General features: G+C 40.2%; 1 protein-coding gene across 1 annotated transcript; it reads left to right on the plus strand.

The window, feature by feature from the left end:
* Positions 1-26,383, plus strand: adipor2 (adiponectin receptor 2). Its single transcript, XM_054624687.1, has 8 exons — positions 1-128; positions 12,084-12,383; positions 20,351-20,524; positions 21,783-21,954; positions 22,776-22,962; positions 23,052-23,239; positions 23,669-23,862; positions 24,118-26,383. Exons 2-8 carry the CDS (start codon positions 12,297-12,299, stop codon positions 24,244-24,246), a joined length of 1,131 nt encoding a protein of 376 aa, XP_054480662.1. The 5' UTR covers positions 1-128; positions 12,084-12,296; the 3' UTR covers positions 24,247-26,383.
* Positions 26,384-26,401: the final 18 nt, after the last annotated feature.

Below are 26,401 nucleotides of genomic sequence, written 5' to 3' on the forward strand. Positions count from 1 at the left end.
TCCGACGTCGCTGGTCCAGTTTGGTCTAGCTACAGTCAGAGTAAGAGAGGAGCAGAGCTGCGACTACAACTCTACTCACTGTTTCACCACACCGGGAGGACTGATTCACCTGCACACGTCAGGACCAGGTGAGTGTCACAGCAGACACTGTCCACTGTGGGTTGTTATGACTGTTTTTTGTGTGTTGTTTCAGATTGTTCAGACTTTCCTCGCGTCACGTCCCTGAATGCGACCCTGCCTGCTAGCAGCTCTGCTATCCAGCTAATTCAGGCTGTCAAAACAACACAGAGAGGAATGATCTGCTAGCCTGCTTTCCCCCTCCTCCTCCCCTCTCTCTCTTTACCAGGCATCACCACTCACATGCTGGCAGTATTGTGCATATTTAAAGGCAGATAGATCCACGTGGGGAGGCTGTCAAACACCCCACACCATCTCTGTTAAATAGTTATGTGGCAGCTTTTGTTAGCACACTAGCCTGCTCCTTGGCTCAGTGTAAACAAACCAGTCGACGGGCTGCAGGCTGGGTCTCACTTTTCCTTGTCAACACAGTTTGGGGGTAAAATGTTTTTTTTTGTAGTTTCAGGATCCAAACATGTTAAAATGCTTCATGTGTGCAATGTTGACAAGGAGGCAGTCTGGCTGCAGGTTTTTTTTTTTTTTTTTTTTGGGTGGGGGGGGTTTCTTTGTCTTGCATGCTCGCCCACTGGTTTGACTGCTCAGTAATGCCACTTTGTTTGTTCAGAGCATTGGTTAGTATGTCTCAAGTTGCTGCTATATTTGTTTTTTTATATGTGAATGGTTGAGAGAGACTCCTGTTGTTTTATGAACAACATGCTGCAAGTCAGTGCTGGCAAAGGTTGTTAATTGAATCACTTGTTTTTGCTCATCTTCTTTCTAAATACATGTTTTTGTAACATATTTACATGACTTTTTCAGATAAGACATTAACATTATTGTGGAGCCCTTAATCATTTCACAAACAAGTTATGTTCCTGTGTAAAAGAGTTCAAGTTCATTTCCTTTTGTTGACTTGAAGACTTGATCTACACCCTGCCTTGCTTTGTGTAAGTCTGTGGGGATTTAACACATACTTCATACAGTAAACCGTAGTGTTTTAAGTAAAGCTATAATCAAAATCTTGTGTTTTATCTCTATTTTTATACATTTATTTGTTATTTGTAATTGTATGAAATGCGCATGTATAATTGCATGTGTGCCCATCCCATTTCAGTGTTCCTCTGACTGTTCGGTTTGCCTAAAAGCATGAGGTCATCTCATAAATATTTCATGGGCTGGGTAGCTGATAGCTTATTTGTCTTGAACTCAAACTTTACATGAACAAAAACACTCCCAGCCTTCCCCCGGCTAGAGATTAGCCCATGGATATTTCATGGAGCAGCGTCTTAACTGGTATTTGTGGTGAAACGCATTTTGCATTTTTAATCAGGGGCTTCTTGCGCAGTTTGACCCTTTTGGGGTTTCACAGTGTCATTACGTCCCAGTGTGTTTGCTCGTCTGCAACTAACTTAACAGCGCTGGAAACTTAAAAGTGTGATCTTTAACTATCATTTCACCCATTCCTGCTGTTACTCTCAATTTGCACTTGTGCATGTCAATGTACCTTCGTGTCAAAGCCCAAATAGTGACGCAAAGCAGATCCATGCTGCATCATTTGCATGTATAACAACTGAGTTCTATGGAAAAATAAAGTAGTGCACTGAGCTCAGTACCCAGAGTATCATAGTCAATTTACAACATCGAGTTTATCTGAGAAGTGTCTTACACCCTTCAGATTCATCAGGACATTTGCTGTAATTTCCTGTTGAAAGAAATTGATATGCAACTATACAAATAATTAATTCAGAGCTCCCATTGCTTGAGCTGATGTGTGCATCGAGTCTCAGCCTGCTAGACATGGCTATTGAGAAATACGCCATGTTTTTTTTACGGAAAGCATAACTCTCTAGAGAATTTTAATGTATAATGAAGTCAGTGTTTGACAGTGTGCCAGGCAGAAGAGCAACTACACATAGCTTCTAAGAATAGTAGAGAACTGTCAGTGCAAAATAGATTGATCATAAGACAGAGTTGCTGCCTCTGTCTTTCTTTTGTATTACTCTTCCTATCGCGGTCTGAGCTTTATTTCCTTTCCTCTCAACTAGAAACAGGGCTGTCTTTGTGTGTGTGGTTTACAAACAAAAATAACAAAATGCCAATTTTCTCAAATGGTTTGTTGTTATGTTGTTGACTAAGTGAAAACGACACAGGCAAAAAATCCTGTCAGTGGTTAATTACTGCGTCCATATGGACTATAAACATTTTATGCCCTAAACACTTGAGAGCGTAAAGAGCATTAACAGTATATGTTCCGTGTGGACTAGCTTCAACAGCTTTTGTGCATTCATGTTGGTTTATAAATATTTGTTTGTAAAAGTGTAGGCAATTTGACACTTATCTGATTAAAATTAGTATGATGACCTCGGCCTAAAGCTGAATCATAGAGGAGCTAACCAAATATTCTATGACTTTGACCCCTCTCTGATTTATTCAGTCGTTATATAATCAGTAGCTTTAGGTTCCCCTTTCAGCTGGTCATTTAGGGGACCTATTTTTATCTTTACGTGACCCACCCTTTTGGATCACCACCCAGTGCTTGAAAACCACTGCAGTTGGTTGCACTGTGTCCACCAGCAGAGCCACAAGCGCACTGACCTTGTTGTGGTCTGTGTGTGGTCTGTTTTCAGATGGATGGAAGTTCAGTACCATTTAAAGACAAAGAGCAGCGTCTTTGCATATTGTTTTAGTGGTAATTCTGCCATTTTAGCGTAAGCCTTGGCATTGTATCAGGAACATTACATACATATTTTTCAGGACAATTTGATATGTTTTAAAATACATTGACACATTCTACTGTATATCTCAGTAGAATGTGTCATTCTCTCCACCCAAACTGCAGAGTTGAGAGTTGATAACTTGGTAAAACTAAAGGGCATTAATGTTACATGGATGCCAGTCTGTGGATTTGTTTATATGGATCTTTCTGCTTTTGAATAAGGATCTGTAGCATTGGGAACGCTTTGATTATAAGAGCACCTCTCTCTACTTGAGACAAATTAGGTCATTTTTTATTTGCTGGTGGACATGTTTTCGCTCCTGCTGTTGTAAATTAATGCCATTCACTTTTTAAAGAATCTTTTTTTAAAAAGTAATACCTGCTATTTTGAGTGAGCCACTGCTTACAAAAAGGGGTTAAATAGGTTTTGAGGCATAGATGGGATGCTAAACTGTCTGTGCGGATGTTTGGTTAGCGTTTGGGAGAGTGTGTGTGTTACAGAGCGCTGTTTAAAATGCGTGTGAGACATAGTATAAACCGCAGGTTGTGTGTTTGCATGAGTTGGTTTCATATCATACCAAACCATTAACTAGAATAGGCCCACCCCCTCTGGCGAAGGACACCTGAATGTCATCTAACATGGGACCTGTGTGTGTGTGTGTGTGTGTGTGTGTGTGTGTGTGTGTGTGTGTGTGTGTGTGTGTGTGTGTGTGTGTGTGTGTGTGTGTGTGTGTGTGTGTGTGTGTGTGTGTGTGTGTGTGTGTGTGTGTGTGTGTGTGTGTGTGTAATCTGTAATGGTTCTCTCTGGTCTTCTGATGAAATTAGGAATGTCTTGTGGAAAATCTTGTTGTTGATACATGCAGTTTTAGCCTTTTAAATACCATACTTACAGAATATTGATGGAATAGGCATTTTTATGGTAAATAATTCCCACCTTCCGCCACATCTGTCAAGCATGTATTTGGTAGTATCAGTGCTACGTGGCTGCCTGTTGTGTAGACTGTGATTGAGAGAACAATGGTGTGCATGTGTGTGGTTCACTTCACACTCGTTCTCTTTGTTCATCCCTCCACATAAGACTGCTGGCAGCAGCATCAGTAACTCACTCATTGTTGTACCAGGACTGAGAAGTAACCAGGGGACACACACTTACACAGACAACCAAAATATGATTTGTTATTGTTATAAAATAAAAATGCAGTAAGGTTATTTTCTTGATACTATTACTTTATTTGTGTACTGTCAGTAGGGGGGTTCAAGGATATTGTTTTGAAAAAACATGCTAAAGGTAAGAAATCTTTCATTTGTTTTCTTATGAAGCAAACCCCTCCCATGTGAAGCTGCAAGTAGGTTAAAGCAAACACTTGTGACAATTTGCACTGACTCGCTTTTAAGCTGTAGCTGCACAGAGTAACATAATTAAAGGTGTGTTTTCAGTAATATCATGTTGGGGTGGGTGTGTATGTGTGGTAATGTTAAAGTACAGTTCTCAGTGTGATTAGCTTGTCCCAGTGAACAGTTAAAGCAGTCATGTGGTCTCCAACAGCAGGTTTAAATCAATGTAAAGCTGCCCCAAATACAAAGGGAGGCCTATTCACCACCACTCCCTCTGCCATAGGAACACAAACGGCATAAAGCACTGTAAGTGAACTGCACCAACAAATGAAGAGTTTGTCTCTAGAGGGACTAATCCAATTTATTGGAAAGAAAATGTGATTTCCAAACAAAATAGTTAATAGCTACTTTAGTCAACAAAAAAGTAACAATTTACCAGCCAGAAGGTCTTGTTTTCCAGTTAAGGTCCTACTTTTTTCACCAAATTTGATATCGAGCATTCAGTTCTAAATTAAACTCGTAATTATAATTCTTCTCTTTCAGCAGAATAAAAAGGTTTGAGGCCAAGTACGACAATGTACTGGTGTAATTGCTTTGCAGGAACAAAACCACCAGGACAAAGAAAAAAAAAAGTGATTGACATCAATAGTCCTTTTCTTTCTACCTTAGTAAGCAAGATCAAGGACTTAAGATATGATAATAATATATATATATATATATATATATATAATTTCACAAGAAACACTGAAAAATTCTACCATTTATTAAAATACTCCTACACACCAAACTACTACCATCCCACAGTCACCACTTTTTAAGATATACATCTTTATGTTTGATTATTACTGATATGAGCAGATAGTAAAAGCAAAGACAGACATGACAGCAGGTTAGCAGCCGGGTCCAACGTCACAGTGTTTATTAAAGGGCGATGTGCGAAATGTGTTGTCAACATAAAATTTGCTATCTTATATGATAAGTTTGTGGCTTTTGGACCGACGTTAACAATAAAAAAGATACTGCCCCCTGTCGAAGGTTAAAGCGTCTTTGTAACTTCTATCAACGTGACTTTGTTAAATTACACAGTGACATTTGAAATTTAGGTAAACGTGTTAGATGCCCCTTAAGCCTAGCTGTTGTCTTTTGGCTGACTATCAGGTTGTGGAACTCTTGCTCTCAAAACAAGTGTGATGGGTAAAGACAAGATACAGATCAGGTTAAACCTGTTTTGAATGATTTTCAACAGATAGGCCTTTGTATCCTGTTTTAACATACTGCTGTAGACTGTGACGGGCATCAGTGTAACCTGAAAAACCAGGTAGGATGTCATGGAAAAGTTCATTTTCATGGCCAAGTATGTAGAGTTTGTGTTTGAGATGGCCTCATTGTTTAATCAACGCTGCAAAAAAACATGCATTCTGTTTGCTAAACCATCTCACATAACCTCTAATATAACGCATCTATTTTTAGTAATAGACCGACTTATTTTCCATTATAGATATTGATGTCTGTTATGAACAAAATATCATCATCCTTGCTGTTTCGTTTCATCCAAAATGCTGTCATAGCTGCAGTCAATCTAATTGCAAATGTAACCGTATTCAGAGAAAGAGAGAGAAATCTACATACTTCCCTCTTATGTGCAGTTTTGTTTTTGTTTTGTCACGCTCTTTCTCTCTCTCTCTCTCTCTCTCTCTCTCTCTCTCTCTATGCGTGTGTGCTTGTATCAGATAGAGAGTAATGACATAGCAGGTGACGGGCCACAGACCGTATCTGACAGTGTGACTCAGGGGGTGAGCACGCATTATAGGGCAAAACTAAGGCATGTTTCTTGACAGCCACTTACATTCTCAAGTTTAGTTTAGTACAAACGCTCACAGCCATGACGGATGGGTCCTTTTGTGGTTCCCCGCTCCCCCAGTATGAGAAATCAGAAAATGCGTACTTCTTTATTTTCATTCCACTTCTACTTTACAACTACCAAGCTTCACCACTCAATCAGTCCCTGGAGGAGGGAAAAAAACAAGAGAACAAATCAATGCTCATTGACATTACTTTTCGGTTTTTCAGTTGTTCTTATTTTCTCTCTCCCCTCAATCTCTCTTTTCCTTTTCATCCGAGTTCCTGTCGGTTGCCAGGATTGATTTTTGGAGGCTTTACAGTGACAATGACTGACTCCACGCTGCTTTGGAGTGAAGTCAGCTGTCTTCTGCTTGTGTGTGTGTGTGTGTTTGTGTGTATGTGTTGGTGTGTTTGAGAAAAAGAGAGAGATAAATAGAAAGATGATGACGACAACGAGCCTGAGGGAATGCTGCAGCACATGCTCAAGCCTGAGAATAAATGACCTTCTGTGTGTAAGCTGTTAGCATGCTAATCTTAGCATGTTACAGTTTGTGTAGTTGCCATTCATCTCAGAGGGCAGTTTTACAATTAAGTTAAAAATGAATTCTGTCATTAGTTAAAGACGTCACATGTCATGTAGTGACGCGTACAATCAAAATCTAAACTTTAACGGTGTCGCTAGGTGAAAGGTCACAGGATGATTGACGGATAATTAAAGATGGTCCGTTTACCGGAAGTCTTTGCCATTTATACCCGCTCAGATTTGACATTGATGACTAGTTCATTCGATGTAAAGATGGCTTATATTGACCATGAATGTGTTACAAACACTTTGGGAGATATTCGCTTGTTGATACCACTCACAACTTTGTATATATGAAGGAGCCAGCAGACGGTTAGCTTAGCTTACCACAAAAATAAACGAGGTGGTATGAACCCTCTAATCCAACTCTTGGCAAGAAAGTGAATAAGCGTATTTCCAAAAGTGTCAAAAAACAATTCCTTTTTTATTTGATCTAATATTATAAGAAGTGCGACAGAATTTGTCCCAGACGAGTCTTTTCATTTCAGTGCAGTTCATTGATAAACATCATGACACACACATAACGGGACACAATATGATTCTTCGGATGACGACAGGGACTTGGACATAAAAGTGTCCTTGTGGTGAGAGAGATTGATGATTGATCAAAGGTCAAATAATTGTAATCAATATTTGAAGATCAACATTTTCATTTGTGTCATGACTCAATTGTCTAAGGTTCTAGAAATTGACAATTCACAACGTGATAGACCCCCCCACTGGTTCTTATAATATGCACAGAACCCCCACACACACACACACACACACACACACACACACACACACACACACACACACAAATAAAGTTGTGTTATCTGTATTACACACGCACAGTATTGCTGGTATTGACCTGTGGGCAAATCAATACCATTAATATTGAATGCTCAATAGCACCCATGGTTAAAGGACAATCATCTGTATTGATGGTAGTGCTGTTGTAGCCTCAGAGCTGGTTCATGATGTCGATAAAATAAAATATTGAAAATGAAAAGAGGATCTTGGTTAGGGTGTTTGTCATTTATTTGGGGAATGTTTAAAAAAGTCTATTGGGCAGTTTCAGTAGCCAAGAAAGGGAAGTGTTGCCCGATGGCACATCAGTAGAGATTTTAAATGAGGTGAGAGTGTTTTTGGTTCCCTTTCTTGACCGAGGTTTACCCGGCAGGTCACGAGCCTGGTCCCCTCAGGCTGCTGTGCTGTTTTTCTACTTTGCGTCAGTTCATTTCCCGGGGTTAAAGCACCACTCTGGGCCAGATGGTTAACTTGTCTGCGTGATTGGTTTGCTTCATGGAGGAAGTGTGGAAAAATAATTGAATCTCATACAGCGACTTTAATAGGGGGGAAAAAAAACAAGGGTGTGTACGACATCAACAAAGCTTTTATGTGCCAAGAAAATTGTGATCGTATAGCTACACTGCACGGAACGTCTTGATGAGTCATTTAACATCCTGTTGTCGACAGACATTGTGTGTCAGCAGTTCTCTCAGAACTGAAAATTCAACATTTGCGGTTGGCTTAGATCCTGGGAAGCTCCATTTGGTGTGGGAGATGTGAATCCATTTTTTTTTTTTTGTTCTTGGTATCTTATGTTCTATCATTCGAGTTCTTTTTATCCCAATATGGGGTCAGTCTGTTCTGTTCTGCTACTGCAGAGTTGGTTCTCGAAGGCGGTGTGTTTGTTTGTGTGTGTGTGTGTGTGTGTGTGTGTGTGTGTGTGTGTGTGTGTGTGTGTGTGTGTGTGTGTGTGTGTGTGTGTGTGTGTGTGTGTGTGTGTGTGTGTGTGTGTGTGTGTGTGTGTGTGTGTGTGTGTGTGTGTGTGTGTGTGTGTGTGTGTGTGTGTGTGTGTGTGTGTCTGTTTTTGACTCTTGTAAATAATAAGCCTGAAGATGAGTACTGACAATCACGCAGCTATCTTTGGGAGGACACAGAACAATTCTTTTTGCTTGTACACTTTGCTTTCATTACCCAACCACATGTTTTTGGCCACCGTGCCTCCATCAGGGTGGTGTCTGAGGTTGTTTTTTCCGTAAATACAGTCTATTGAGGTAGTTAAAGGGGTGGATGTGTTAAGGACAGCTTAGTATCTATGGTGATCTAACATTAGAGGAAACAGGATGACAAACCGTGATGAAGGCAAAAGGCATGGTGACACACAAGATTTGTTTTCATTTTTATAATCACACTAAGTCTGCGCTTCAGTTTGTGAACGTTCTCTCAGTAAGAAATGACAAACACCCATGATAAGTTGTGTGTGTGTGTGTGTGTGTGCGTGTGTGTGTGTGTGTGTGTGTGTGTACAGAGTGTGGTCGTCGACACAAGTCTCTTTAATGTTTTTTTCCTCTTCTTCCACTGCTCCCAGGCTCTTATCAGACCCACACAGCTAGTTCAATTGTCGGGAGAGCTGTTTGTTCTTGTGTGGCAATCAGACCACAAGAGACTGTGTTATCGTGAGAATCGACATACAGCAGAAAAAATAAAAACCATAAAAAGTTCTTTATTCCTCTTATTCCGGCATTGACTATCACTTTTCATCATGACGGAAAATGATGGTGCAGTTACTCAAGAAGAGTGTCAATGTAATTTTCAGAAATAGTCGATTGGGGAGAAAGAGGAGGCAGGAAAAGGGAAGAGATTGATTGGACCGTCTCTGAGTGTAGAAGTGTTTGATTTCGATTAGGGAGCTCGCCCTCAGGCCAGTCAGCTCCGCTTAAATAGTCTTCTTTATCATCTTCACAGCGTACAATAGCGGTGCTGTCTGTTGGTCGATGTCATTGGGTTATGAAACGTTCGGCATTTTTCCTATCGCTCTTTTAATGATTTTCTTTTGTCCTTTTCTGTTGTGTAGTATCGCCTCTTTGACTCTTTAGGGCTTCTCTTCTCTTTTTTTTAAGCATGACAATGTTTTGCGTTTTCATTCTCTAGAATTATTATCATTCTCTGGAAAATCCTCATGTCTATGCACTCACTTACGACACCTGTTCTTTGTAAAAAAAAAGAATAGCTCCCATTGTTCACATCTGTTAACTGCAAGTGAACAGAATCCAACAGAAATTTGTGTTTTTACTTTTTCTACCTCTACTATATAACCAAAGCAAAATGTAACACGACTAAAGCGAGCAAATTACCAATGTCAGAATAATGTCAGTTTCCTAATGACATCTAGTTGTTTTTACTTTTAGGATTGCTTAGGGTTGCAGGGCTGTTTACATAGTTTTCATATGGTCGTTGTAGGGATACTATTAGTGTGACTCCTAACAAACGGTGTGAGTATCTCAAGGGCTTTCTTGGCAATACAAGAGTATGGTACGATTTGGTGACACCAAAACGTTGAGAGCGTTGTTGTTCCGAAGAGTTGCTGTTGAAGCTGGCTCTGCTGAAGTTCAATGATTTCGTCGAGGCATTCATCGTTGACATCTGCTGTCATCTGCATAAGTTTTAGCTTTCTCCGTGCTTTTTGGGCTACCCAAGCCACCGTACCGTTAAGGTGCGTTCACACCGAACGGGGCGCTCGGTGTGAACGCACCTTAAGGAATAGACGGTCATTCATTTTTAAAGCGGCGGCTCACTTGACCGCAGTGTGTGTCTGCCGAACCCCTGAGAGTGGGGTTCGATCGAACCCAGGTTAAGAACCACTGCTCTAAGCTATCATTTTGCACATCCCAAAAATTAGCTTCTTTTTTTAGAACAGATTTGAGAAATTTGTGAGAAACTATAATCTGGCGCAAGAACAAAGCTATTTCACAAAGATGCTTTGTGCATACTCAGAAATGGAGTCAGGTGCAGAGTAGCATGTGAAGAAAGCCAACTTTGTGTTTCCTTCACCTCTCCTCACTCTATGATTTGATATGATCCAGAACAGCAGAAGAGGTCATAGCAATCACTTGAGGTCACTTAAGTGAGATGAGACTTTAACATTCGGTGCTATGAAAGCGATGTGCTTTATGCGTAGTTCAGTATATTGTATGAGCGCGTTACCTCGTCCTTGACTTTGGATCCACTTCAGTTCTTCTGCTCCCTGCATGCTTAGATCAGCCTTTTACAAATGATGTCTTTAACAGACAGTCTGTGTATGTTTTCAGGTATATGCGAAGGTGTGTATGTACATGCCTTTGTGTGTGTCCCCCCCTCCCTTGAGTGTGATTATAATCCCCTAATGTATGTTTGTGGTAGCACAGGGGGATGGTTTAAATTAAGTGATCTGGTGCCCGGCGGCTTATTCTCGTTGACTTGGCCCCTCTGGAGCGCTGTGTGTGTGTTTGTGATGGAGGAAAAAAAAACAGACCTCAGCAGAGTAAGACACGCTGATATAAATGTGCAACTGCAGTTTTCATCATTTACGCTACATTAAAGCTTCGGTCGTGCTCCGATTGAGTGTTTGGAAACAAGCTGCAGTACAAACATGCAGATATAAATGGGTCTAGGTCATGTAACCACAAGCTTATTTATCCTTATGAAGGCCAGATGTCTAAAATAAACCTTAAAAACCAAGGACTTTTTAGTTTTACACCTGCACACTTCTATGCCTTGCCATCACACGGAATTCTCCCAGATTTAAAAAGGATTCATGTCTAAGTTTTACAGTAGCTGTGTAGTTTCAGTGTAGCAGCCATTGATGCACATGTAACAGGTGCTAAATAGGACTTTATTTATTTATTTATTTATTTATGTAACACTTTAGCAGTTGTACTACCTGCTGCTTTAATGATTGAGCATGACCTCAAAATGATGATGCCGCTTCTGCACTAAACTGGCAGCAATCATTGGATTTTGTTGTGATTAGTTTTTCGTGGAAAATTTCTCACCTTGTTCTTCAAAACTGTTTGTCAAGCTTGGATTTTAAATGGAGCCATATTGTTAGATTTCCCTGTAACGCAGAAGAGAAACTGTAAAGTGGTTAGATTAAGAAAAAAAAAGGGATTCTAAGTTCTTAACGGGGAAAACATCCAAAACTTCCTGTGTGTGAATCTCTCGTTCCTGTCCTTGACACCTATCGTCGCTAAGCAACTCACCATGACAGCAAGTTGGAAGCAGCTCTTAATTTGCCGCCGGTGACAGTAGCTCCAGTATTTTAAGGCCTTGATACCACGGGTAACTTTTGGAATTGACAGAGATAAAGCAACAACCAACATTATGTTTATCTCCGATGCAGACCTGCTTTGGGTGAATGAACTGCAGTGCATACTGTCTATCTGCTAGATAGTTTTTCTTTTAAGGGGATTGAACTTGAACCACTATCATACTTTTAGTCTGGGCATTCAGGCCCAAATAAAAGACTACCTAATGATACGATAATGCATACTTTTACTGCGTCCTATTGCTCAGGTTTAAAGCGGTGTTCAACATTTAATGGTTATATAATGGGCTTGTATCTTTCATTGTTTGGGAAACTGCTACACATTGTAATTTCAAATTTGAGGATTGACAAAATCATGGAGATTAACTTTTTTCCTTTCCCCATCTTTTTCTCTTTCTTTCTCTATTTCTGCCATAAAGTCCTAAAAGATCCAGGGACTTCAAGTCAAGTCTCATCTGGATTTCGTCGTCATCATCATCATCATCCATTAAGTCTTCTCTCCGCGGAGGTCAGTCCAGTGTTTCAAGCTGGACGCAGGAGAGACGAGTGGGGCCGAGGGCCCAGCCTTCGTGCTTAGACACAGAACTCCAAACCTTGTTGAACACACGACAGATAGCACGCCTACAGATCCCATGAGCCCAAGGGAGAAAGCAGACACGCCCACTTCAGGTTCTCCAACCAGTCACCTCAGCACCTCAGAGTCAAACTCACACAATGGGGTGAGTATCCAACAAACACACACACACACACACACACACACACACACACACACACACACACACACGCTGTGTGTATCAGGTGGCGTATGGGTCGACTGGTCAGTAAAACCATCTCACCAAAACACACACCCTCACATAACTAATTAAGTAGGTGCTGTTAGCTGGGAAGTATATTATTTCACAACATATGCTTACCAGCGAAGTCTTTTATTATAATAACAGAAACATAAACTATATTTTTTCCCCCAAATAAAATCTGAATCAAGACATTGCATTAGTGGAAATTGATTTTGCTTTTAGCTATTTGGATATTTATAAAGCATGTTATACACATGTACACACACACACACACACACACACACACACACACACACACACACACACACACACACACACACACACACACACACACACACACTGTGCCTTTAAATGTTTGACACAGTAATTAATAGTGTGCTTTAATCGCTCAAACACATTCTGCTCCCTTTGTGTGTTTACGTAACATATTTTAACATAAGTTTCCCCTTCAAGAACTCATAAGTTTCCATAGATCCAAAAGTAGATTGAAGTCTAGAGTTAATTAAACATTAGAGAATAATTTGACCTAATTTTGAAAAGGAGCAATTTAAAGTTCACAACAGATTTGGATTTAAGTTAATTTTAGGGAGGTTTTTGGGCAACATCAACTTTGGTGGGTAAATTGTCATCAGAGGATTGGGACTTAAATTCACGTGAAACAGTGCAAGATGCAGAAGTTGTTTGGCACATTGTCACATTTCCAGTGAATAGCAATGAAATGCAAAGATAATGTGCTCATGACTAGACTGAAAACAGGCATGCGAACTTGTGAACTTGACTATGTGCAATTACGTACAGTAAAAAGAGCACATTTGTGCTGATAAAAGTTAAAAACAAACATAAATCTTTAATGCACTACAACTATAAGCGGGCACCGTAACCAGAGCAGTTGGGTGTTTAGTGCTTTGCAAAGGGGCACGTCGGAAATAGTTTTCTGAAGGAGAATATGTAATCAGTTCCTCAGGTTTTATTTTGCTCAGTTTGATCATGAGCCTGTTTCCCAGGTTTTACAACCTCCAACCACCTTCGAGGCTTTTCAAACTGGAGGATGAGTCATTCTGTGCTAGTAATTAACAGAGCATCATGATAGGGGTCGGCTCGGCTTCGCTTGATGTTCGGTTTTTGGTTCCACTCGAGGTCTAAAGTCATGTGGATATTGAATGTGTCCAAGACTCACAGCCACTAAAAATAAGCCTGTTATGTCTACATACTGACGTCTTCCTGGAAGGAAAGCAAACACATTACCGAAATATCTGCGTGATTAGCATCCCACGAAGGCAAGGCACTCCCTCAGAGGCATCACTTTTGTTTAGAGTGTGTGTGTGTGTGTGCGTGTGTGTGTACAGACAGACAAAGCTGCTGGTCTGTTGTTCGGTGTGTGAAAAGCTATCAACATACAGCCGTTGAGCTGAAACACAATAGTGGTCGTGTGTGTGTATTATGTCTTGCTCTTTCTACCTGCTGTAACACAACACTGATACCTGAGACTACGCTAGGGCCCCTTTGCCCCAATCAGCGAAGAGCAGGCTGTCTTTACACCCCGCAGGCTGCTCTTTGAATTGTTCTACATTTAGAGTCGGAGCTAGTGTCTCGAACTGTGTTTGTGAGCGTGCGGTATAGTTTTGGGGGTCGGTATCACGCTGACTGTTTGCAAAAATAGGCATCTAGGCATCTCATCCAATCTGAAAAAGCTATAGGCAGGATTTCTTTTAAAAAAAAAAATATGGTGTTAGCGTGTCTCCCTTATCACACCCTACAGTTGCAGAAGATCATTTCTAAACAATAGCTGTTTAGCTGCCAACTATCTCAGCTTATCTTACTTTAGTAAGAAATGTTTGATTCGGGAATTTGGTTATCAGACATTCACATTTCAAACCGACCGTTACACTTGAAACGTATCATAATGATGCCTCTTAAAGTAACACTCTAAAATACTATGGTTTTCAGTCGATATCTTCATTGGTGATCTATAAGTGCCAAACTTTCAGTGTCATTTAAGATCAATTGACTGGCTTTTTATGGATTGTTTATTTCAATTTAGGTTATTAAGACTTGGAAGAATTTTAGATGGCTTGAGCTTTAGGTGAGTCAGCTTCAATTGAAAGTTTGTGCTAGTACAACTAACGAAAATTTGATTCTCAGGAGAGTGGAGAAAAGATCCTGCTGAGGTCTAAAGATATTTAAAGAACTAAATAAAGTCAGATAATGTAATCCCGTCCTTTCTATAGGAGCTTTTCCAAAGAATGAGTAGTCACTGTGTTACAGAGAAAACAAAGGCTTCTCTGTGAACTTCCACCTCAAACAGTGAAACAAGCTCAACACATACTGTACACTCGTGGAATTGTATAACACACACACTTCCACAACCAACAACAAAACAAGGGAAATACTAATAAAAACAATGAGCAACAAAATACCAGCAAACAATGCTTTCGATTTTGGGCCTTTGAGTCCTCTCAACATCCTCTCTTTGTGCCGAAGGTTTGTTTTTATTGCTTTCATGCTGAAATGCCTGGCCTCAGGCCGATCAGACATCTTGTTTAAATTCCTCTTGTTGTACCTGTCATCAAGGTCATTCTATCAATCTTGTTATCAAAATACACTAAACCCCTCAGACATTGTAAGGTGAAAAATGTGAACTTTTCATGCTAACATGCTGCTACAGTAGAAAGGGGAATGTGTAAGTTCATTATATTTTAAATAACAAAAAGGAAAACAGTTATGGCCATTGTTTTTGAGGAATGAACTGGAAAAGGGAATGGGCTAATACGTCATGTATTCATCGCACAGACATGAGACTGATATCAATCTTTTAATTAAGCTCTTGGCAAAAAGGCAAATAATTCTATTTTCCCAAAATGTTGATTTATTGAATAAACTATCTTAAAGATAAAAGCTTTATGTTTTCAACTTATCTTTGTTGTTTGTATAGAGGAAATAAAGGAATTTGATCAGGGATAGTTGATAGTTTTTAATAAGTTGATTGAGGTAACTCCCTCAGAAAACAACAAAGATCACACATTACATAGGTTTTAAAATGAACATGGCACTGCAGGTGATGCCTTGTCCCAGTTTTACTTCCATTGTCCAATCCAATGACGCAAGAGAAAACAACAAAAACAACTTTGAAGTGGCTTTAAAAAAAATAAAAATGAATATCCTTGATTTAAATCCTCCAACTGTGAACAGTGTGTTATAAATCTGTGTTACTTTGTTCCCGTGCTAATGCAGATTTGTCATGCCCTCCTCATGGTCATGGGCAAGAACAGAGAGAACAGTTTGTCTGGTGGCTGCCTGAGCAGTCTGTGTTTTTAGAGTCGTGTGTGTGTGTGTGTGTGTGTGTGTGTGTGTGTGTGTTTTGGAACACGCTGTCTGTTTCTGAGGTGTGGTGGCGTCTTTTCCAAATTCTTATGGCCCCAGGAGAGCAGTGTGCATGTGTGAGTCACATGTCGAATCTCTCTCCGCCTGCAGGGGTTACCGTGTACAAGGGTGAGCTCTTCCCTCTTTGGACGGTTATTAGTTTAGATTCTGCTGTCATTGGTCCGCACAGTTTCAGCTGTGTTCTTGTTGGCTGGCAGCTTTCTTCCTGGACCCCTCCCTCTACCGAACTGCCAGCACGTGACTTTGTTTACGTCGAGTCGAAAGTTCCATGTTTTGCTGGAGGATTGATGATTTTTCCTCAAATGTCTCCCCTACCCTCGTTTCCTTATACTTATCTTCCACTCACTCACTCACTGTAGAGCTCACCGTAACTAATTAGAGCAGAGGAATCCTCACAGCACACACACACACACACAGTAGTTCAGGTGTGTGTGCATGTGAAGAGTCATTAGTCAGGCAAAAGTCATTAGCCAGGTCTACATACAGAATGGTTAATGAGTCCGAGGGGAGCAGGATATATGTTTTTTAAGCTTGTGTGTTGGACAGAGGGAGCGATTGGTCTTTAGTGGCTTTTAAGAAAAATTGCCTCATTTAATCTTTAGCAGACCAGTGTCTTGAGGGGTTTCTTCGGTCCGCTCTCATGTTCCCATGTCTGTATATCATCCTTGACTAGCTGCTTAGCTCATTCTTATGTGAAAAGTGTTGGAAGTCTCTGAGCTGTCATTGGTATTCTTGACTTTGTTCTGCAAACACAGATTTACCCGTGTTCTTTATCCTTCATGCGGATTCCAAGTTGTTGTTGTTGTCGTGTTGCTGTAGTGTTTTATACATTGCTTAATCTTTACTATACTTTTTCTTTTGTCTTGGGTTGAGACTTGATTCCTATTGTTATATACATCCTACCTCTTTGTAGTTTCCCTCGGGACGATTGTTTTTTTTGCAGACTTAGTTATCCGTATCATTTCTCTGCTTATTTACTTCTTAATGCACAGTAGTCAATGCTAGATTTGAATGTGGCATGAGGGTATTAAAGTCATAACAGCCATAAATGTCACAAGCCTAAAGCATAAATGGACAATGTAAGGTTTGTAACATCAACTTCCAAGTATTCTTAGTAACTCCACTTATAGCCAAATGTTTACTTGGATACTAAACTAGCTTCCCATCTTAATCTTAAATACAGTTCTGTATTCTTAAAGAACCCTTCAGGCTCTTTCCAGGAAATTTCCGCCTAGAAAACTGCGCTGTACTGAACTATGACAACAACTGAAAAAAAATGATTACCCAACACGTGTGACTGGGGCTCTGTGTCAGACGAGCAGCCAGCCTGGCAGCGCTGACCCTCAGACTGTTTTAGTCATACTCCATGAGGTGATCTCTCAGTGCTGAGAATGGACATTTCCCAATGGGTTGGATCATGTCCTTGACCATATACATATTTTCACACATAGCAAAATCTGACTCCCTTAACTCTCCTTTAATAACTTGAATCACGTGCTGCAGACATACTGCATTCGTCCAAGTAACGTGCGTCTAAATGTGTTAGGGATAGCCTCACTTCCAAGAACCAAAGCCTTCTTCACTCCTACAGTCCTCCTGTCTGAATCTGCTCTCTGAGCTGTTATTAGATTTGATTACAGCAAATTCAGCAGAGCAGTTGACGGCCAAACTCTCCGCATCACCTGCTGCTAAGACTCAACACTGCAGCTTTCACAGTCTGGATTAAGTTTAGTGCAGCTGAACAGATGTTTCGCGGGAGAAAAATCAGTTTCGTCTTCATTTCTCAAGCCGGCAGCTGGACGTTTTTTTCAGTATAGTTTTTCTCAGAATATCAGCAAACACCCACAGCTTCCTCTTTATAGATAAACCCTTGGTGTATCATGTGGTCCTCCTGAAGATGTAGATGATTGTTGGTTTAAAAGTAGCGTGTAAAGTTAGCATGTCATCTCTTAACTCGAGTCTTGCATCTCAAGTAAAAAATGAGCAGTGTGCAGAAAAGAAGGTCTTGTCTAATATCTCTGCGGGCCACACCGGAACCCCAGAAATCTAGCTGCTTGACTGCAGAGGCTTATAGTCGTCAGACCGATAGCCGATGGGTTCAGGGATTGAGAGTGATGTGACTAATTTTCGCAAGCACACATTTTCTCTTTCTATTTCTCACAAACCTCACATAACAAAAAAACAAAACAGAGTGTGACTATACAGTGGCCTGTAGTGGTTCAGACAAAAAGGTGCTTTCCATTGAGAAGGTGGCCGATCATAAATCACTTAAAAGCACAGGTTAGTAGGCTAAATGCTTCCCATCCATCTCAACCTCTCCGTCCCTATCTACGTCAGCTTGGAAGCCACACTGACCTCTATTCCAATCCGTCCCTAAAGCATTTACTGGTACAGTGCAGTAGCTGTCATCCTATTTCCCTGTATGTATTGTGTGAAACGACAGTGGCAAAGTCATGTGTATGGTGTGTATCTGGGTGTATCACCATGCTCCATTTAGCCCAACGTCATGTTTTTGTGCGTGTATATGATGTAGTAATGGCATCCTGAGTACAACTAGAGGACACCCGAATGAAACTCAACACAATCACACACACAAACAGACAGAGAGGTATTCACACCCTTCAAGAATAACCTTACAATCCACAGCGAGGCTGGCAGCACCTGGAATTTAAGCTTACACCTATATTACATGCATGCATGGGCACACAACAGAGGCTTTTATTACTAATACACACACACACACACAAACACTGCAGAGCACACGTGACTGCTTGGCAGTCACCCAGATACCCTCTGCTCACATAGTATACTCAATCACTGACGCTTACCCTCACACACACACGAATCAATGGCAGGTTTCACCTCTATCGCAGCTTTGAATTTACGAGACCGTTGTTTTACAGTCGCTCGCCTTCAGGTGTGTTCGAAGCTGTGTTTGTGTGTATGTGTGTCTCCCCTTTCTTACGATATACAGCTACAGACTGAGATTCATCCTCATGCATGATTAAGCACAGACTATACCATCGCACACAGGCACATGTCAGACTAACAAAGTCTAACTTTAGGAACCTGAAAGTGTCGTCTATCTCCAGACTTTGAGTATGTGAGACATGAGAATGTCCAAATAACAGACATCGCGGTCAACACAGTCACACAAGCAGGGACCATGCAGTTGTAGTTTGCTAGTGGGTCGTTTAAAATGGGTTAGTCATGCATAATATATACAACAGGACTTCTCTCTCTCTTTCTGCTCTTGTTCTCTTATTTTTCTCTGTCCCACGGCCTTTGTCTAATTTTCTCATTTTTTTTGTTCTTTTTGTTGTTCGAGTATTACAAAGAACAGAACGCCCATCTTTTCTAATCACTTCCTTTTAGCTGAAAGTGTGTGGAGAAGATTGTGTGTCTGTGTTTTAGAAATATACATTTTGTGTTCACACAATGACTCCTTGTTGTGTGCCAGCACATTATCAATAATACACCTGAATCCACACACACGACTTCACTGTTTTTAGTGGATCTTCACTGTTTTTCTGTGTGTGTGTGTGTGTGTGTGTGTGTGTGTGTGTGTGTGTGTGTGTGTGTGTGTGTGTGTGTGTGTGTGTGTGTGTGTGTGTGTGTGTGTGTGTGTGTGTGTGTGTGTGTGTGTGTGTGTGTGTGTGTGTGTGTGTGTGTGTGTGACTGTTTGTCTGTCAGTTATGATAGATGACTGTGTATTTATCACAAAGCACCATATTAATTATGTTCCCAGCTCCCCAGCTGCGACAGCTATTGCATTATATTGAATTCACATTGTCCGTGTAACCTTCTCTTTATTAACAGAAGATTGGATAGACTGTGTCGACATCTGTTCAATCAAAAATTAGCTATTCTTTCTTGAAGTATATGGCGTGTTTTAACTTTTGCTAATTCTAGTAATCAGATTTTATTACAGTACATACAGTTGGAGTGAAAACCCCAATTAACACTAATCAGTGTTGTAATCAGCATTAATTCAGTTCTCAGTCTTTGTATGCATGCACACTACATTCTACTGCTTTTCAGAATTTACCATTTCACTTTTTTGCTTGACATTCTGCTTGGGGAAATTCACTCAGTAGAATCCTAGCCCTGCCGCTGAAATAATGCTTTAGTCATTACACATAAAAATACACATTCTTTAAAGATGAATCCATGCTTTGTTGTCAAACGTTACTGTCCAGCAGCAGGTTATGCAAAAACATCAATGATGAACCTGAAAAGAAGTTCTGTTTTCGTGCTGATTTTCATCTGCATGTGACGGCAGTATTTTACATAATGGGAATGGATAAAATTACACACATTTCTGATTTGGATATCATGTGTTTGCAGCAGAATCAAATTGAATTTGGGACCTTGATGTTCCAGTCACATTCCACTTAATTTGTCCAATAAAGCTGAAAAAAAAAGATAAAATGTCCTTTGTGTCATTAAACCACCAGTCCTCTAAAATCACTCTGTCCTAACAATGTGTCCGCTTCTTTTCCTTTCAGAGGGTCCCAGAGTGCAGCGAGGAGAGAAGAAAAAATGAAGAGGATGACAGAGGAAGAGAAGGGGAGGAGAAGGAGGAAGAGGAGGAGAGGAGCAGTGACGAAGGTTTCATGGGAATGACTCCGCTGCTGCAAGCTCACCATGCCATGGAGAGGATGGAGGAGTTTGTACACAAGGTAATGAACACACAAACACACACAGGTGAATGTATATTAAGTCATGTTTAAATTATAGAAAGAAATATTCTGCATTTTGTCCCTTAACTTATCTGTTTTTGGAGCGCCACACCTTTTAAATCCTACGGCCACTAAATTTGTTAATCTTCCCAAGAGCGATGTTTGTTTTACCAACGTGGTTTTATAACAAAACTGAATAAACCACATAGTAAAAGCAACCAATAAAACCGTAAAAACACAACGACAACATAGTTTTGTGTCTTGAGCCGACTGCATATGTGGCGGTTTTCCATTTATTTATTTTTAAGCTCGGCTTTATCTCTTATACAGAACATGTTTCATGAGTCTGGGTACAAGCCAAACTGGAAAATATCCAAAATACATGGCAGTCACTTGCAGAAACCACTTTACTAGTCAGAACTGTTTTACAGAGCAGTTTGAGAGTGCAGAGTGAATAAAAAAAATTAAAAAAAAAAGCACATTACTGTTTTTGTTTTTTTCATCTACCATTTACTTCACCAGAACCTTTCAGAGCATCGTTATGGTTTGATGGATTTCACAATTTTTGAGAAGCCAGTTTGTGTCTTGTAGGCGTTTTCTTTACCAACTATGTTTCATTATTTTGAAATGAAAATGAACTAAGAGGCAGACATTAAGAGTAAGAGTGTCTGCAAGATGGTACTACTGGAACTCAATACACTAGCTAGGACTAATATTCACACACACACACACACACACACACACACACACACGCACACACATACACATGGAAACACACACACACACACACACACAAACGCACACTGAGAGTCTGCTGAAATTGCAACCAGCAGGTTGTAAATTATGGAAATTAATCACTGGAGAGAAGCTGCCAATGGAGTCTCTGTTCTCTCCATTAAGGGTGTTTGTCGTGTCGGACTACAGTTTATTTATTTACATCACTTGACCCTGATACCGTTCATTTGACACCTACACTACACACACTCATGATCACATACTGTACTCTTGCTCTTACACACACACACACACACACACACACACACACACACACACACACACACACACACACACACACACACACACACACACACACATTCTATTTCAAGGACATTCAGTAAACAACCAGCTGTTTCTCATGTAGGACAATTTGATCAGGAGTTATTTTTTAATTAACATTTACCCTTCACACCAGCCTTCAGGTTGTTTTTCCAGACTTCATTATGATGTTACGATCTGTGCTCTTTCATTAACCAATCAGGTGTGGGAGGGCCGGTGGCGCGTCATACCTCACGACGTGCTCCCCGATTGGCTGAAGGACAACGACTTCCTGCTTCATGGCCACAGGCCGCCCATGCCTTCGTTCCGCGCCTGCTTCAAGAGCATCTTCAGAATCCACACAGAGACGGGAAACATCTGGACACATCTGCTAGGTAGTACACACACTCACTACGCACTCTGAATGTTGTCACTTCAATTAAGTGATGAGGCAACTATAACCTACAAACACTACATAAAAATGTTGTAAGCTTGTTTACAAACTGAATCAACTGATGATCAAGAGCACACACAACAGTCAGGACCGGGACTGGGGTTAAGGATATTTAATAAGAGAAATACAAGACGAATGGTTGAATTAATCCAAAGTAATTTGTCGTAGTTGTTATTTTTGTTTCTCTCTGTCTGTTTCTCAACACTTGTCCTTGTTATCTCCTTTATTTAATCCTCATTACACCACACAGGTTAGATTACAACAAACATAAGTACAAGGTCACACAACAAACAGCAAAACCAGGGTTATTAGCTTTTATAAGTACTGCAATGTCAAAAGCTAAGCAGCCAGTTTGTGTAAGAAAACAAAGTCCTTCATAAAATTCCGTTGTACTGTTTTATTTTTAGTAGGATTTTTTTGTTCTACCGACTTTGGTTCAAAGCTGTTTGTTGTTTTGAAATTTTGCCAGTAAAGTGTTACTGTGCAAGTTATTGCTTCCACCTAGTGGTTAAACAGAGGTACTGCACCCACATGCCTTTGTGATTTGAGTGAGACTCCCGTAAATACTGAATACTATCGATGCTATTTTTCCTGTTTTGGTCTGTTTGTTTTGAACAAACTAGTGATATGTCCGTCCCTCTGCATTTAAAAGGGCCATTAATAAGTCAATTCTGATTAATTTGGAGGCAGACAGCATATTTGTAGTTCATTATCTTGATTAAAATTGAATTCTCACTGTGTCATCATTTGCTTTCTCTGCAGGCTGTTTGTTTTTCCTCTGTCTGGGTCTCATGTACATGTTCAGGCCCAACATGTCTTTCGTGGCTCCGGTCCAGGAGAAGGTGGTGATCGGGATGTTTTTCCTGGGCGCCATCCTCTGCCTCTCGTTCTCCTGGCTCTTCCACACAGTTTACTGCCACTCTGAGGGCGTCTCCAGAGTCTTCTCCAAGTAAGACGCACATCCTGTCAGCTCAGGTGTTTCACTATCTAATATCTACAGTGTCTGTAATCCTCCACTCTGTGTTTCCCTGTGTCTAGGTTGGACTACAGTGGGATCGCCTTCCTGATCATGGGCTCGTTCGTCCCCTGGTTGTATTACTCCTTCTACTGCTCCCCTCAGCCCTGCTTCATCTACTTGATAGTGGTATGCATATTGGGATTGGCCGCCATCACCGTCTCCCAGTGTGACTTCTTCGCCACGCCGCAGTACAGAGGAGTCAGAGCAGGTAGAGTGACATAGTGACATGATACAAACATATCTTTATGTTGTACATTCAAGCAGCGCAAATCACTATTTGATATTAGCAGTATTTCATATTTGCAATGGATCAATTGACCATGTTCAATGTGAATGGAGTCGATTGTTATTTTTATTTTTTTTAGCTAGCATCTTTACTCTCACCCCTGTCCTCAGCAGACAGTCAGTTCAATTAAATCAATTCAGACAATCTAAAGCTTTTTGGTATACAGTGGTCATATACATGACTAATGTTGCTCCGTGTCCGCTGGATGTGTAAATAGGCAACTATTAGCTAACATCTTTGCTATAACATTTTTATAATGTGAGAATACTGTAAGGCGGTGTTGCCCTCAGGAAGACAAAAACAGATCTTTAAATGCAGGTTTAAGTATTCACAATCTCTCTCTGTGTTTAGGCGTGTTTGTGGGTCTGGGTCTGAGCGGCGTGGTTCCCAGCCTGCACTTTGTCATCAGCGAGGGTCTGATCAAAGCGACCACCATGGGTCAGATGGGCTGGCTGCTGCTTATGGCGACGCTCTACATCACGGGAGCCTGTCTGTACGCCGCTCGCATCCCCGAGAGGTTCTTCCCTGGCAAGTGTGACATCTGGGTAAGTGACTAACAAACACACAAACAGGGCAAAACAATATTAGGGATGCATTTCAAAGTGGAAGAATTTTAACTAGTCATGAAACAGTCTCAATTAAATACTTTTGCCTCTATATGACCAACATAAGTAAAGAAGACAATGAAACAAAATGAAATGACACAAAATGAAAGTTCCTTGTAATAACTGATATCTCTCTTTATGTCACTCTGTTTCTCACACACATTTAATTTACTCTTTCTCTCTCTCTTCCCCTAGTTCCACTCCCACCAGCTGTTCCACATCTTGGTGGTCGCAGGAGCTTTTGTTCATTTCCACGGCGTCTCGAACCTGCAGGAGTTTCGCCACCAGGCTGGAGGGGGCTGCGCCGAGGACGGCACTCTCTAACGCACACGAACTGACTCAGTCATGTACACACACACATCTTATGGGGAGGCACTGGTTCTTATATTATGCACAGAATTACACACACACACACACACACACACACACACACACAAACACACAAAATCTGAGATATTCTCCCACTAAACTGAAGACTGATGTGGCTTGTGTGGTGTCTGTGTGCGTAATAGACAGTGTGGCCTCCAAAGGGGCGCATTAAAACTGACTGACGAGGGTCTTTGTTCTCTTCGTCCCTCTGTCTGGCTATCTGTCTGTCGACCTCCACCTCTTCTGGCTCTGTTGCTTCTTCTATAAAACCACTCCAAGATGGTGTGTTTTATAAACCAGTTTTTGAGACTCTGCTTTCTCCAGGAAATATCTCTGTTTGTTTGTGAGGGAGGCAAGGTGTTTAAAACAACCTTTCATTAATGCTACATTTTCTTCTGTGTTGAGTTCTGACATTTAAGAGTTTTGGGGTTTGATTTGAAAAAGGAAGCATTATTGTGGCTTTAAAAAAGACATTTTGAGGTGTTTTTTGCTGATGCTGTTTTTCTAAATCACACTTTAAGAGCGTAAGAATACGATAAAAAGAAAAGATTTGAGTGGATTTCTTCCATGATTGTGAAGGTTGCAGGGTGAGATGTTGGAAACTGGGGTGGGCAAGTGGTGAATAGTCACTTTTAAAAGTACAAAAAAAAAATGTTTTCCATGTAAATAAGATTTCTAAATTTTGGGTTATAGATTTGTATGAAATATATATAAAAAAAAAAAAAAATGTTATCATACGATGGCAGGAATAAATAAATATGTTACATGATGAATCAATTAAAGATGAGGAAGAGAGGTTTTGTATCTTCACTGGCTCTTACATTGAAGTGCATTGAATAATACAATATAACTGCGGTTGGTGGGAAACACTTCAAGTAGCCTTTAAATGCAAGGATGAAATGGTAGAGGCAGGAAATATACAGCACAACATCTGAATCTTATTTAACAAACAGCGATTTCAAAAGTGGTGTTTTGTCGCCAGTTTAGGTTGAACGCGACAACTTTTCTGTCCCTAAAAACCTCGAAATATAAACTAGGAGACATCTGAACGACTGTCCTCTACTCAGTACTTTCCACTTTTGTGTTGACCCTGCACCCTTGTGTTTGTCAGGCATCACATAGCCGGAGAACAGATCTCAAATCAGGCCTTATGAATAAAACGTTCCCATGCGAACATTTGTGCTTAAAACCAAATCTAAGTCAAAACTATGATATAAAGAGTCCTATTGATATGTAGCCATTCTTCTTATTGTAAATTGTCTGATATGTTGAAAGATAATTTCCATGACACCAAAATAAGTTGATTCTTTTCTATGATATGCCCTGAAATGATTTGTTAAAACATATCAAGCATAACGTGAAGATATTTTTTATAACAAGGCCCCAGATTCATATTTATGATTTTTGTAAAACTGCAGTATAATTACAATAGATATGCAGTTCATTGTCGTCCTCCTTTTGGATACTCTGTCTGAAAACATGTTTTTCTTTTTGATTGGATTGCATTTTAATTTATCCACTATAGTTTTGGGTATTATTATTGCAAGCTTTGTTTTCTCCTTTTTTTCCTTCTTTTCTACTATTTATCACTGGTTTCTTGCATTGAGCCAGAAATCATGTGAGTACTAAGTATCTCTCGCCCTAAAAATGTCAAAAAAACAAGTCTCCTCTAAAGATCTGATACAGTTAACTACTTAACTACATGAACTGCCTCATATATGGAGACTTGGCGATTAAAACAAGGGGAACCTTTTAAAAATTGTGTTTTCTGGCAATACGAAAATCTCGCTCCAGCACAATAGAAACACACAAAACACAACAATTCTGAGCTTATCATGAACTGTATGTCTATGATAGTTTGAAATTGAGGTTTGCACGTTTCTATTTGATGGCAGCTTTTTCTGAGCAGTAATTTGAACACAATTTCGAATTTTTTCTTTTCTATTTTCTATTTTCTATTTTTCATTTTCTGTTTTATTTTATCTAGTTTATTAATTTATTTCTCTTGGTGAGCGCAAATTGTCTGTTGCAGCACACGTTCCATTATGATGGGATGAGTGGTTGATTGCAATAGACCTTTATATCTGCTGTATTGTTCTAATAAAAAGAT

This window comes from Anoplopoma fimbria, chromosome 23 (genome assembly GCF_027596085.1).
Source record: "Anoplopoma fimbria isolate UVic2021 breed Golden Eagle Sablefish chromosome 23, Afim_UVic_2022, whole genome shotgun sequence".
Lineage (NCBI taxonomy): Eukaryota > Metazoa > Chordata > Actinopteri > Perciformes > Anoplopomatidae > Anoplopoma > Anoplopoma fimbria.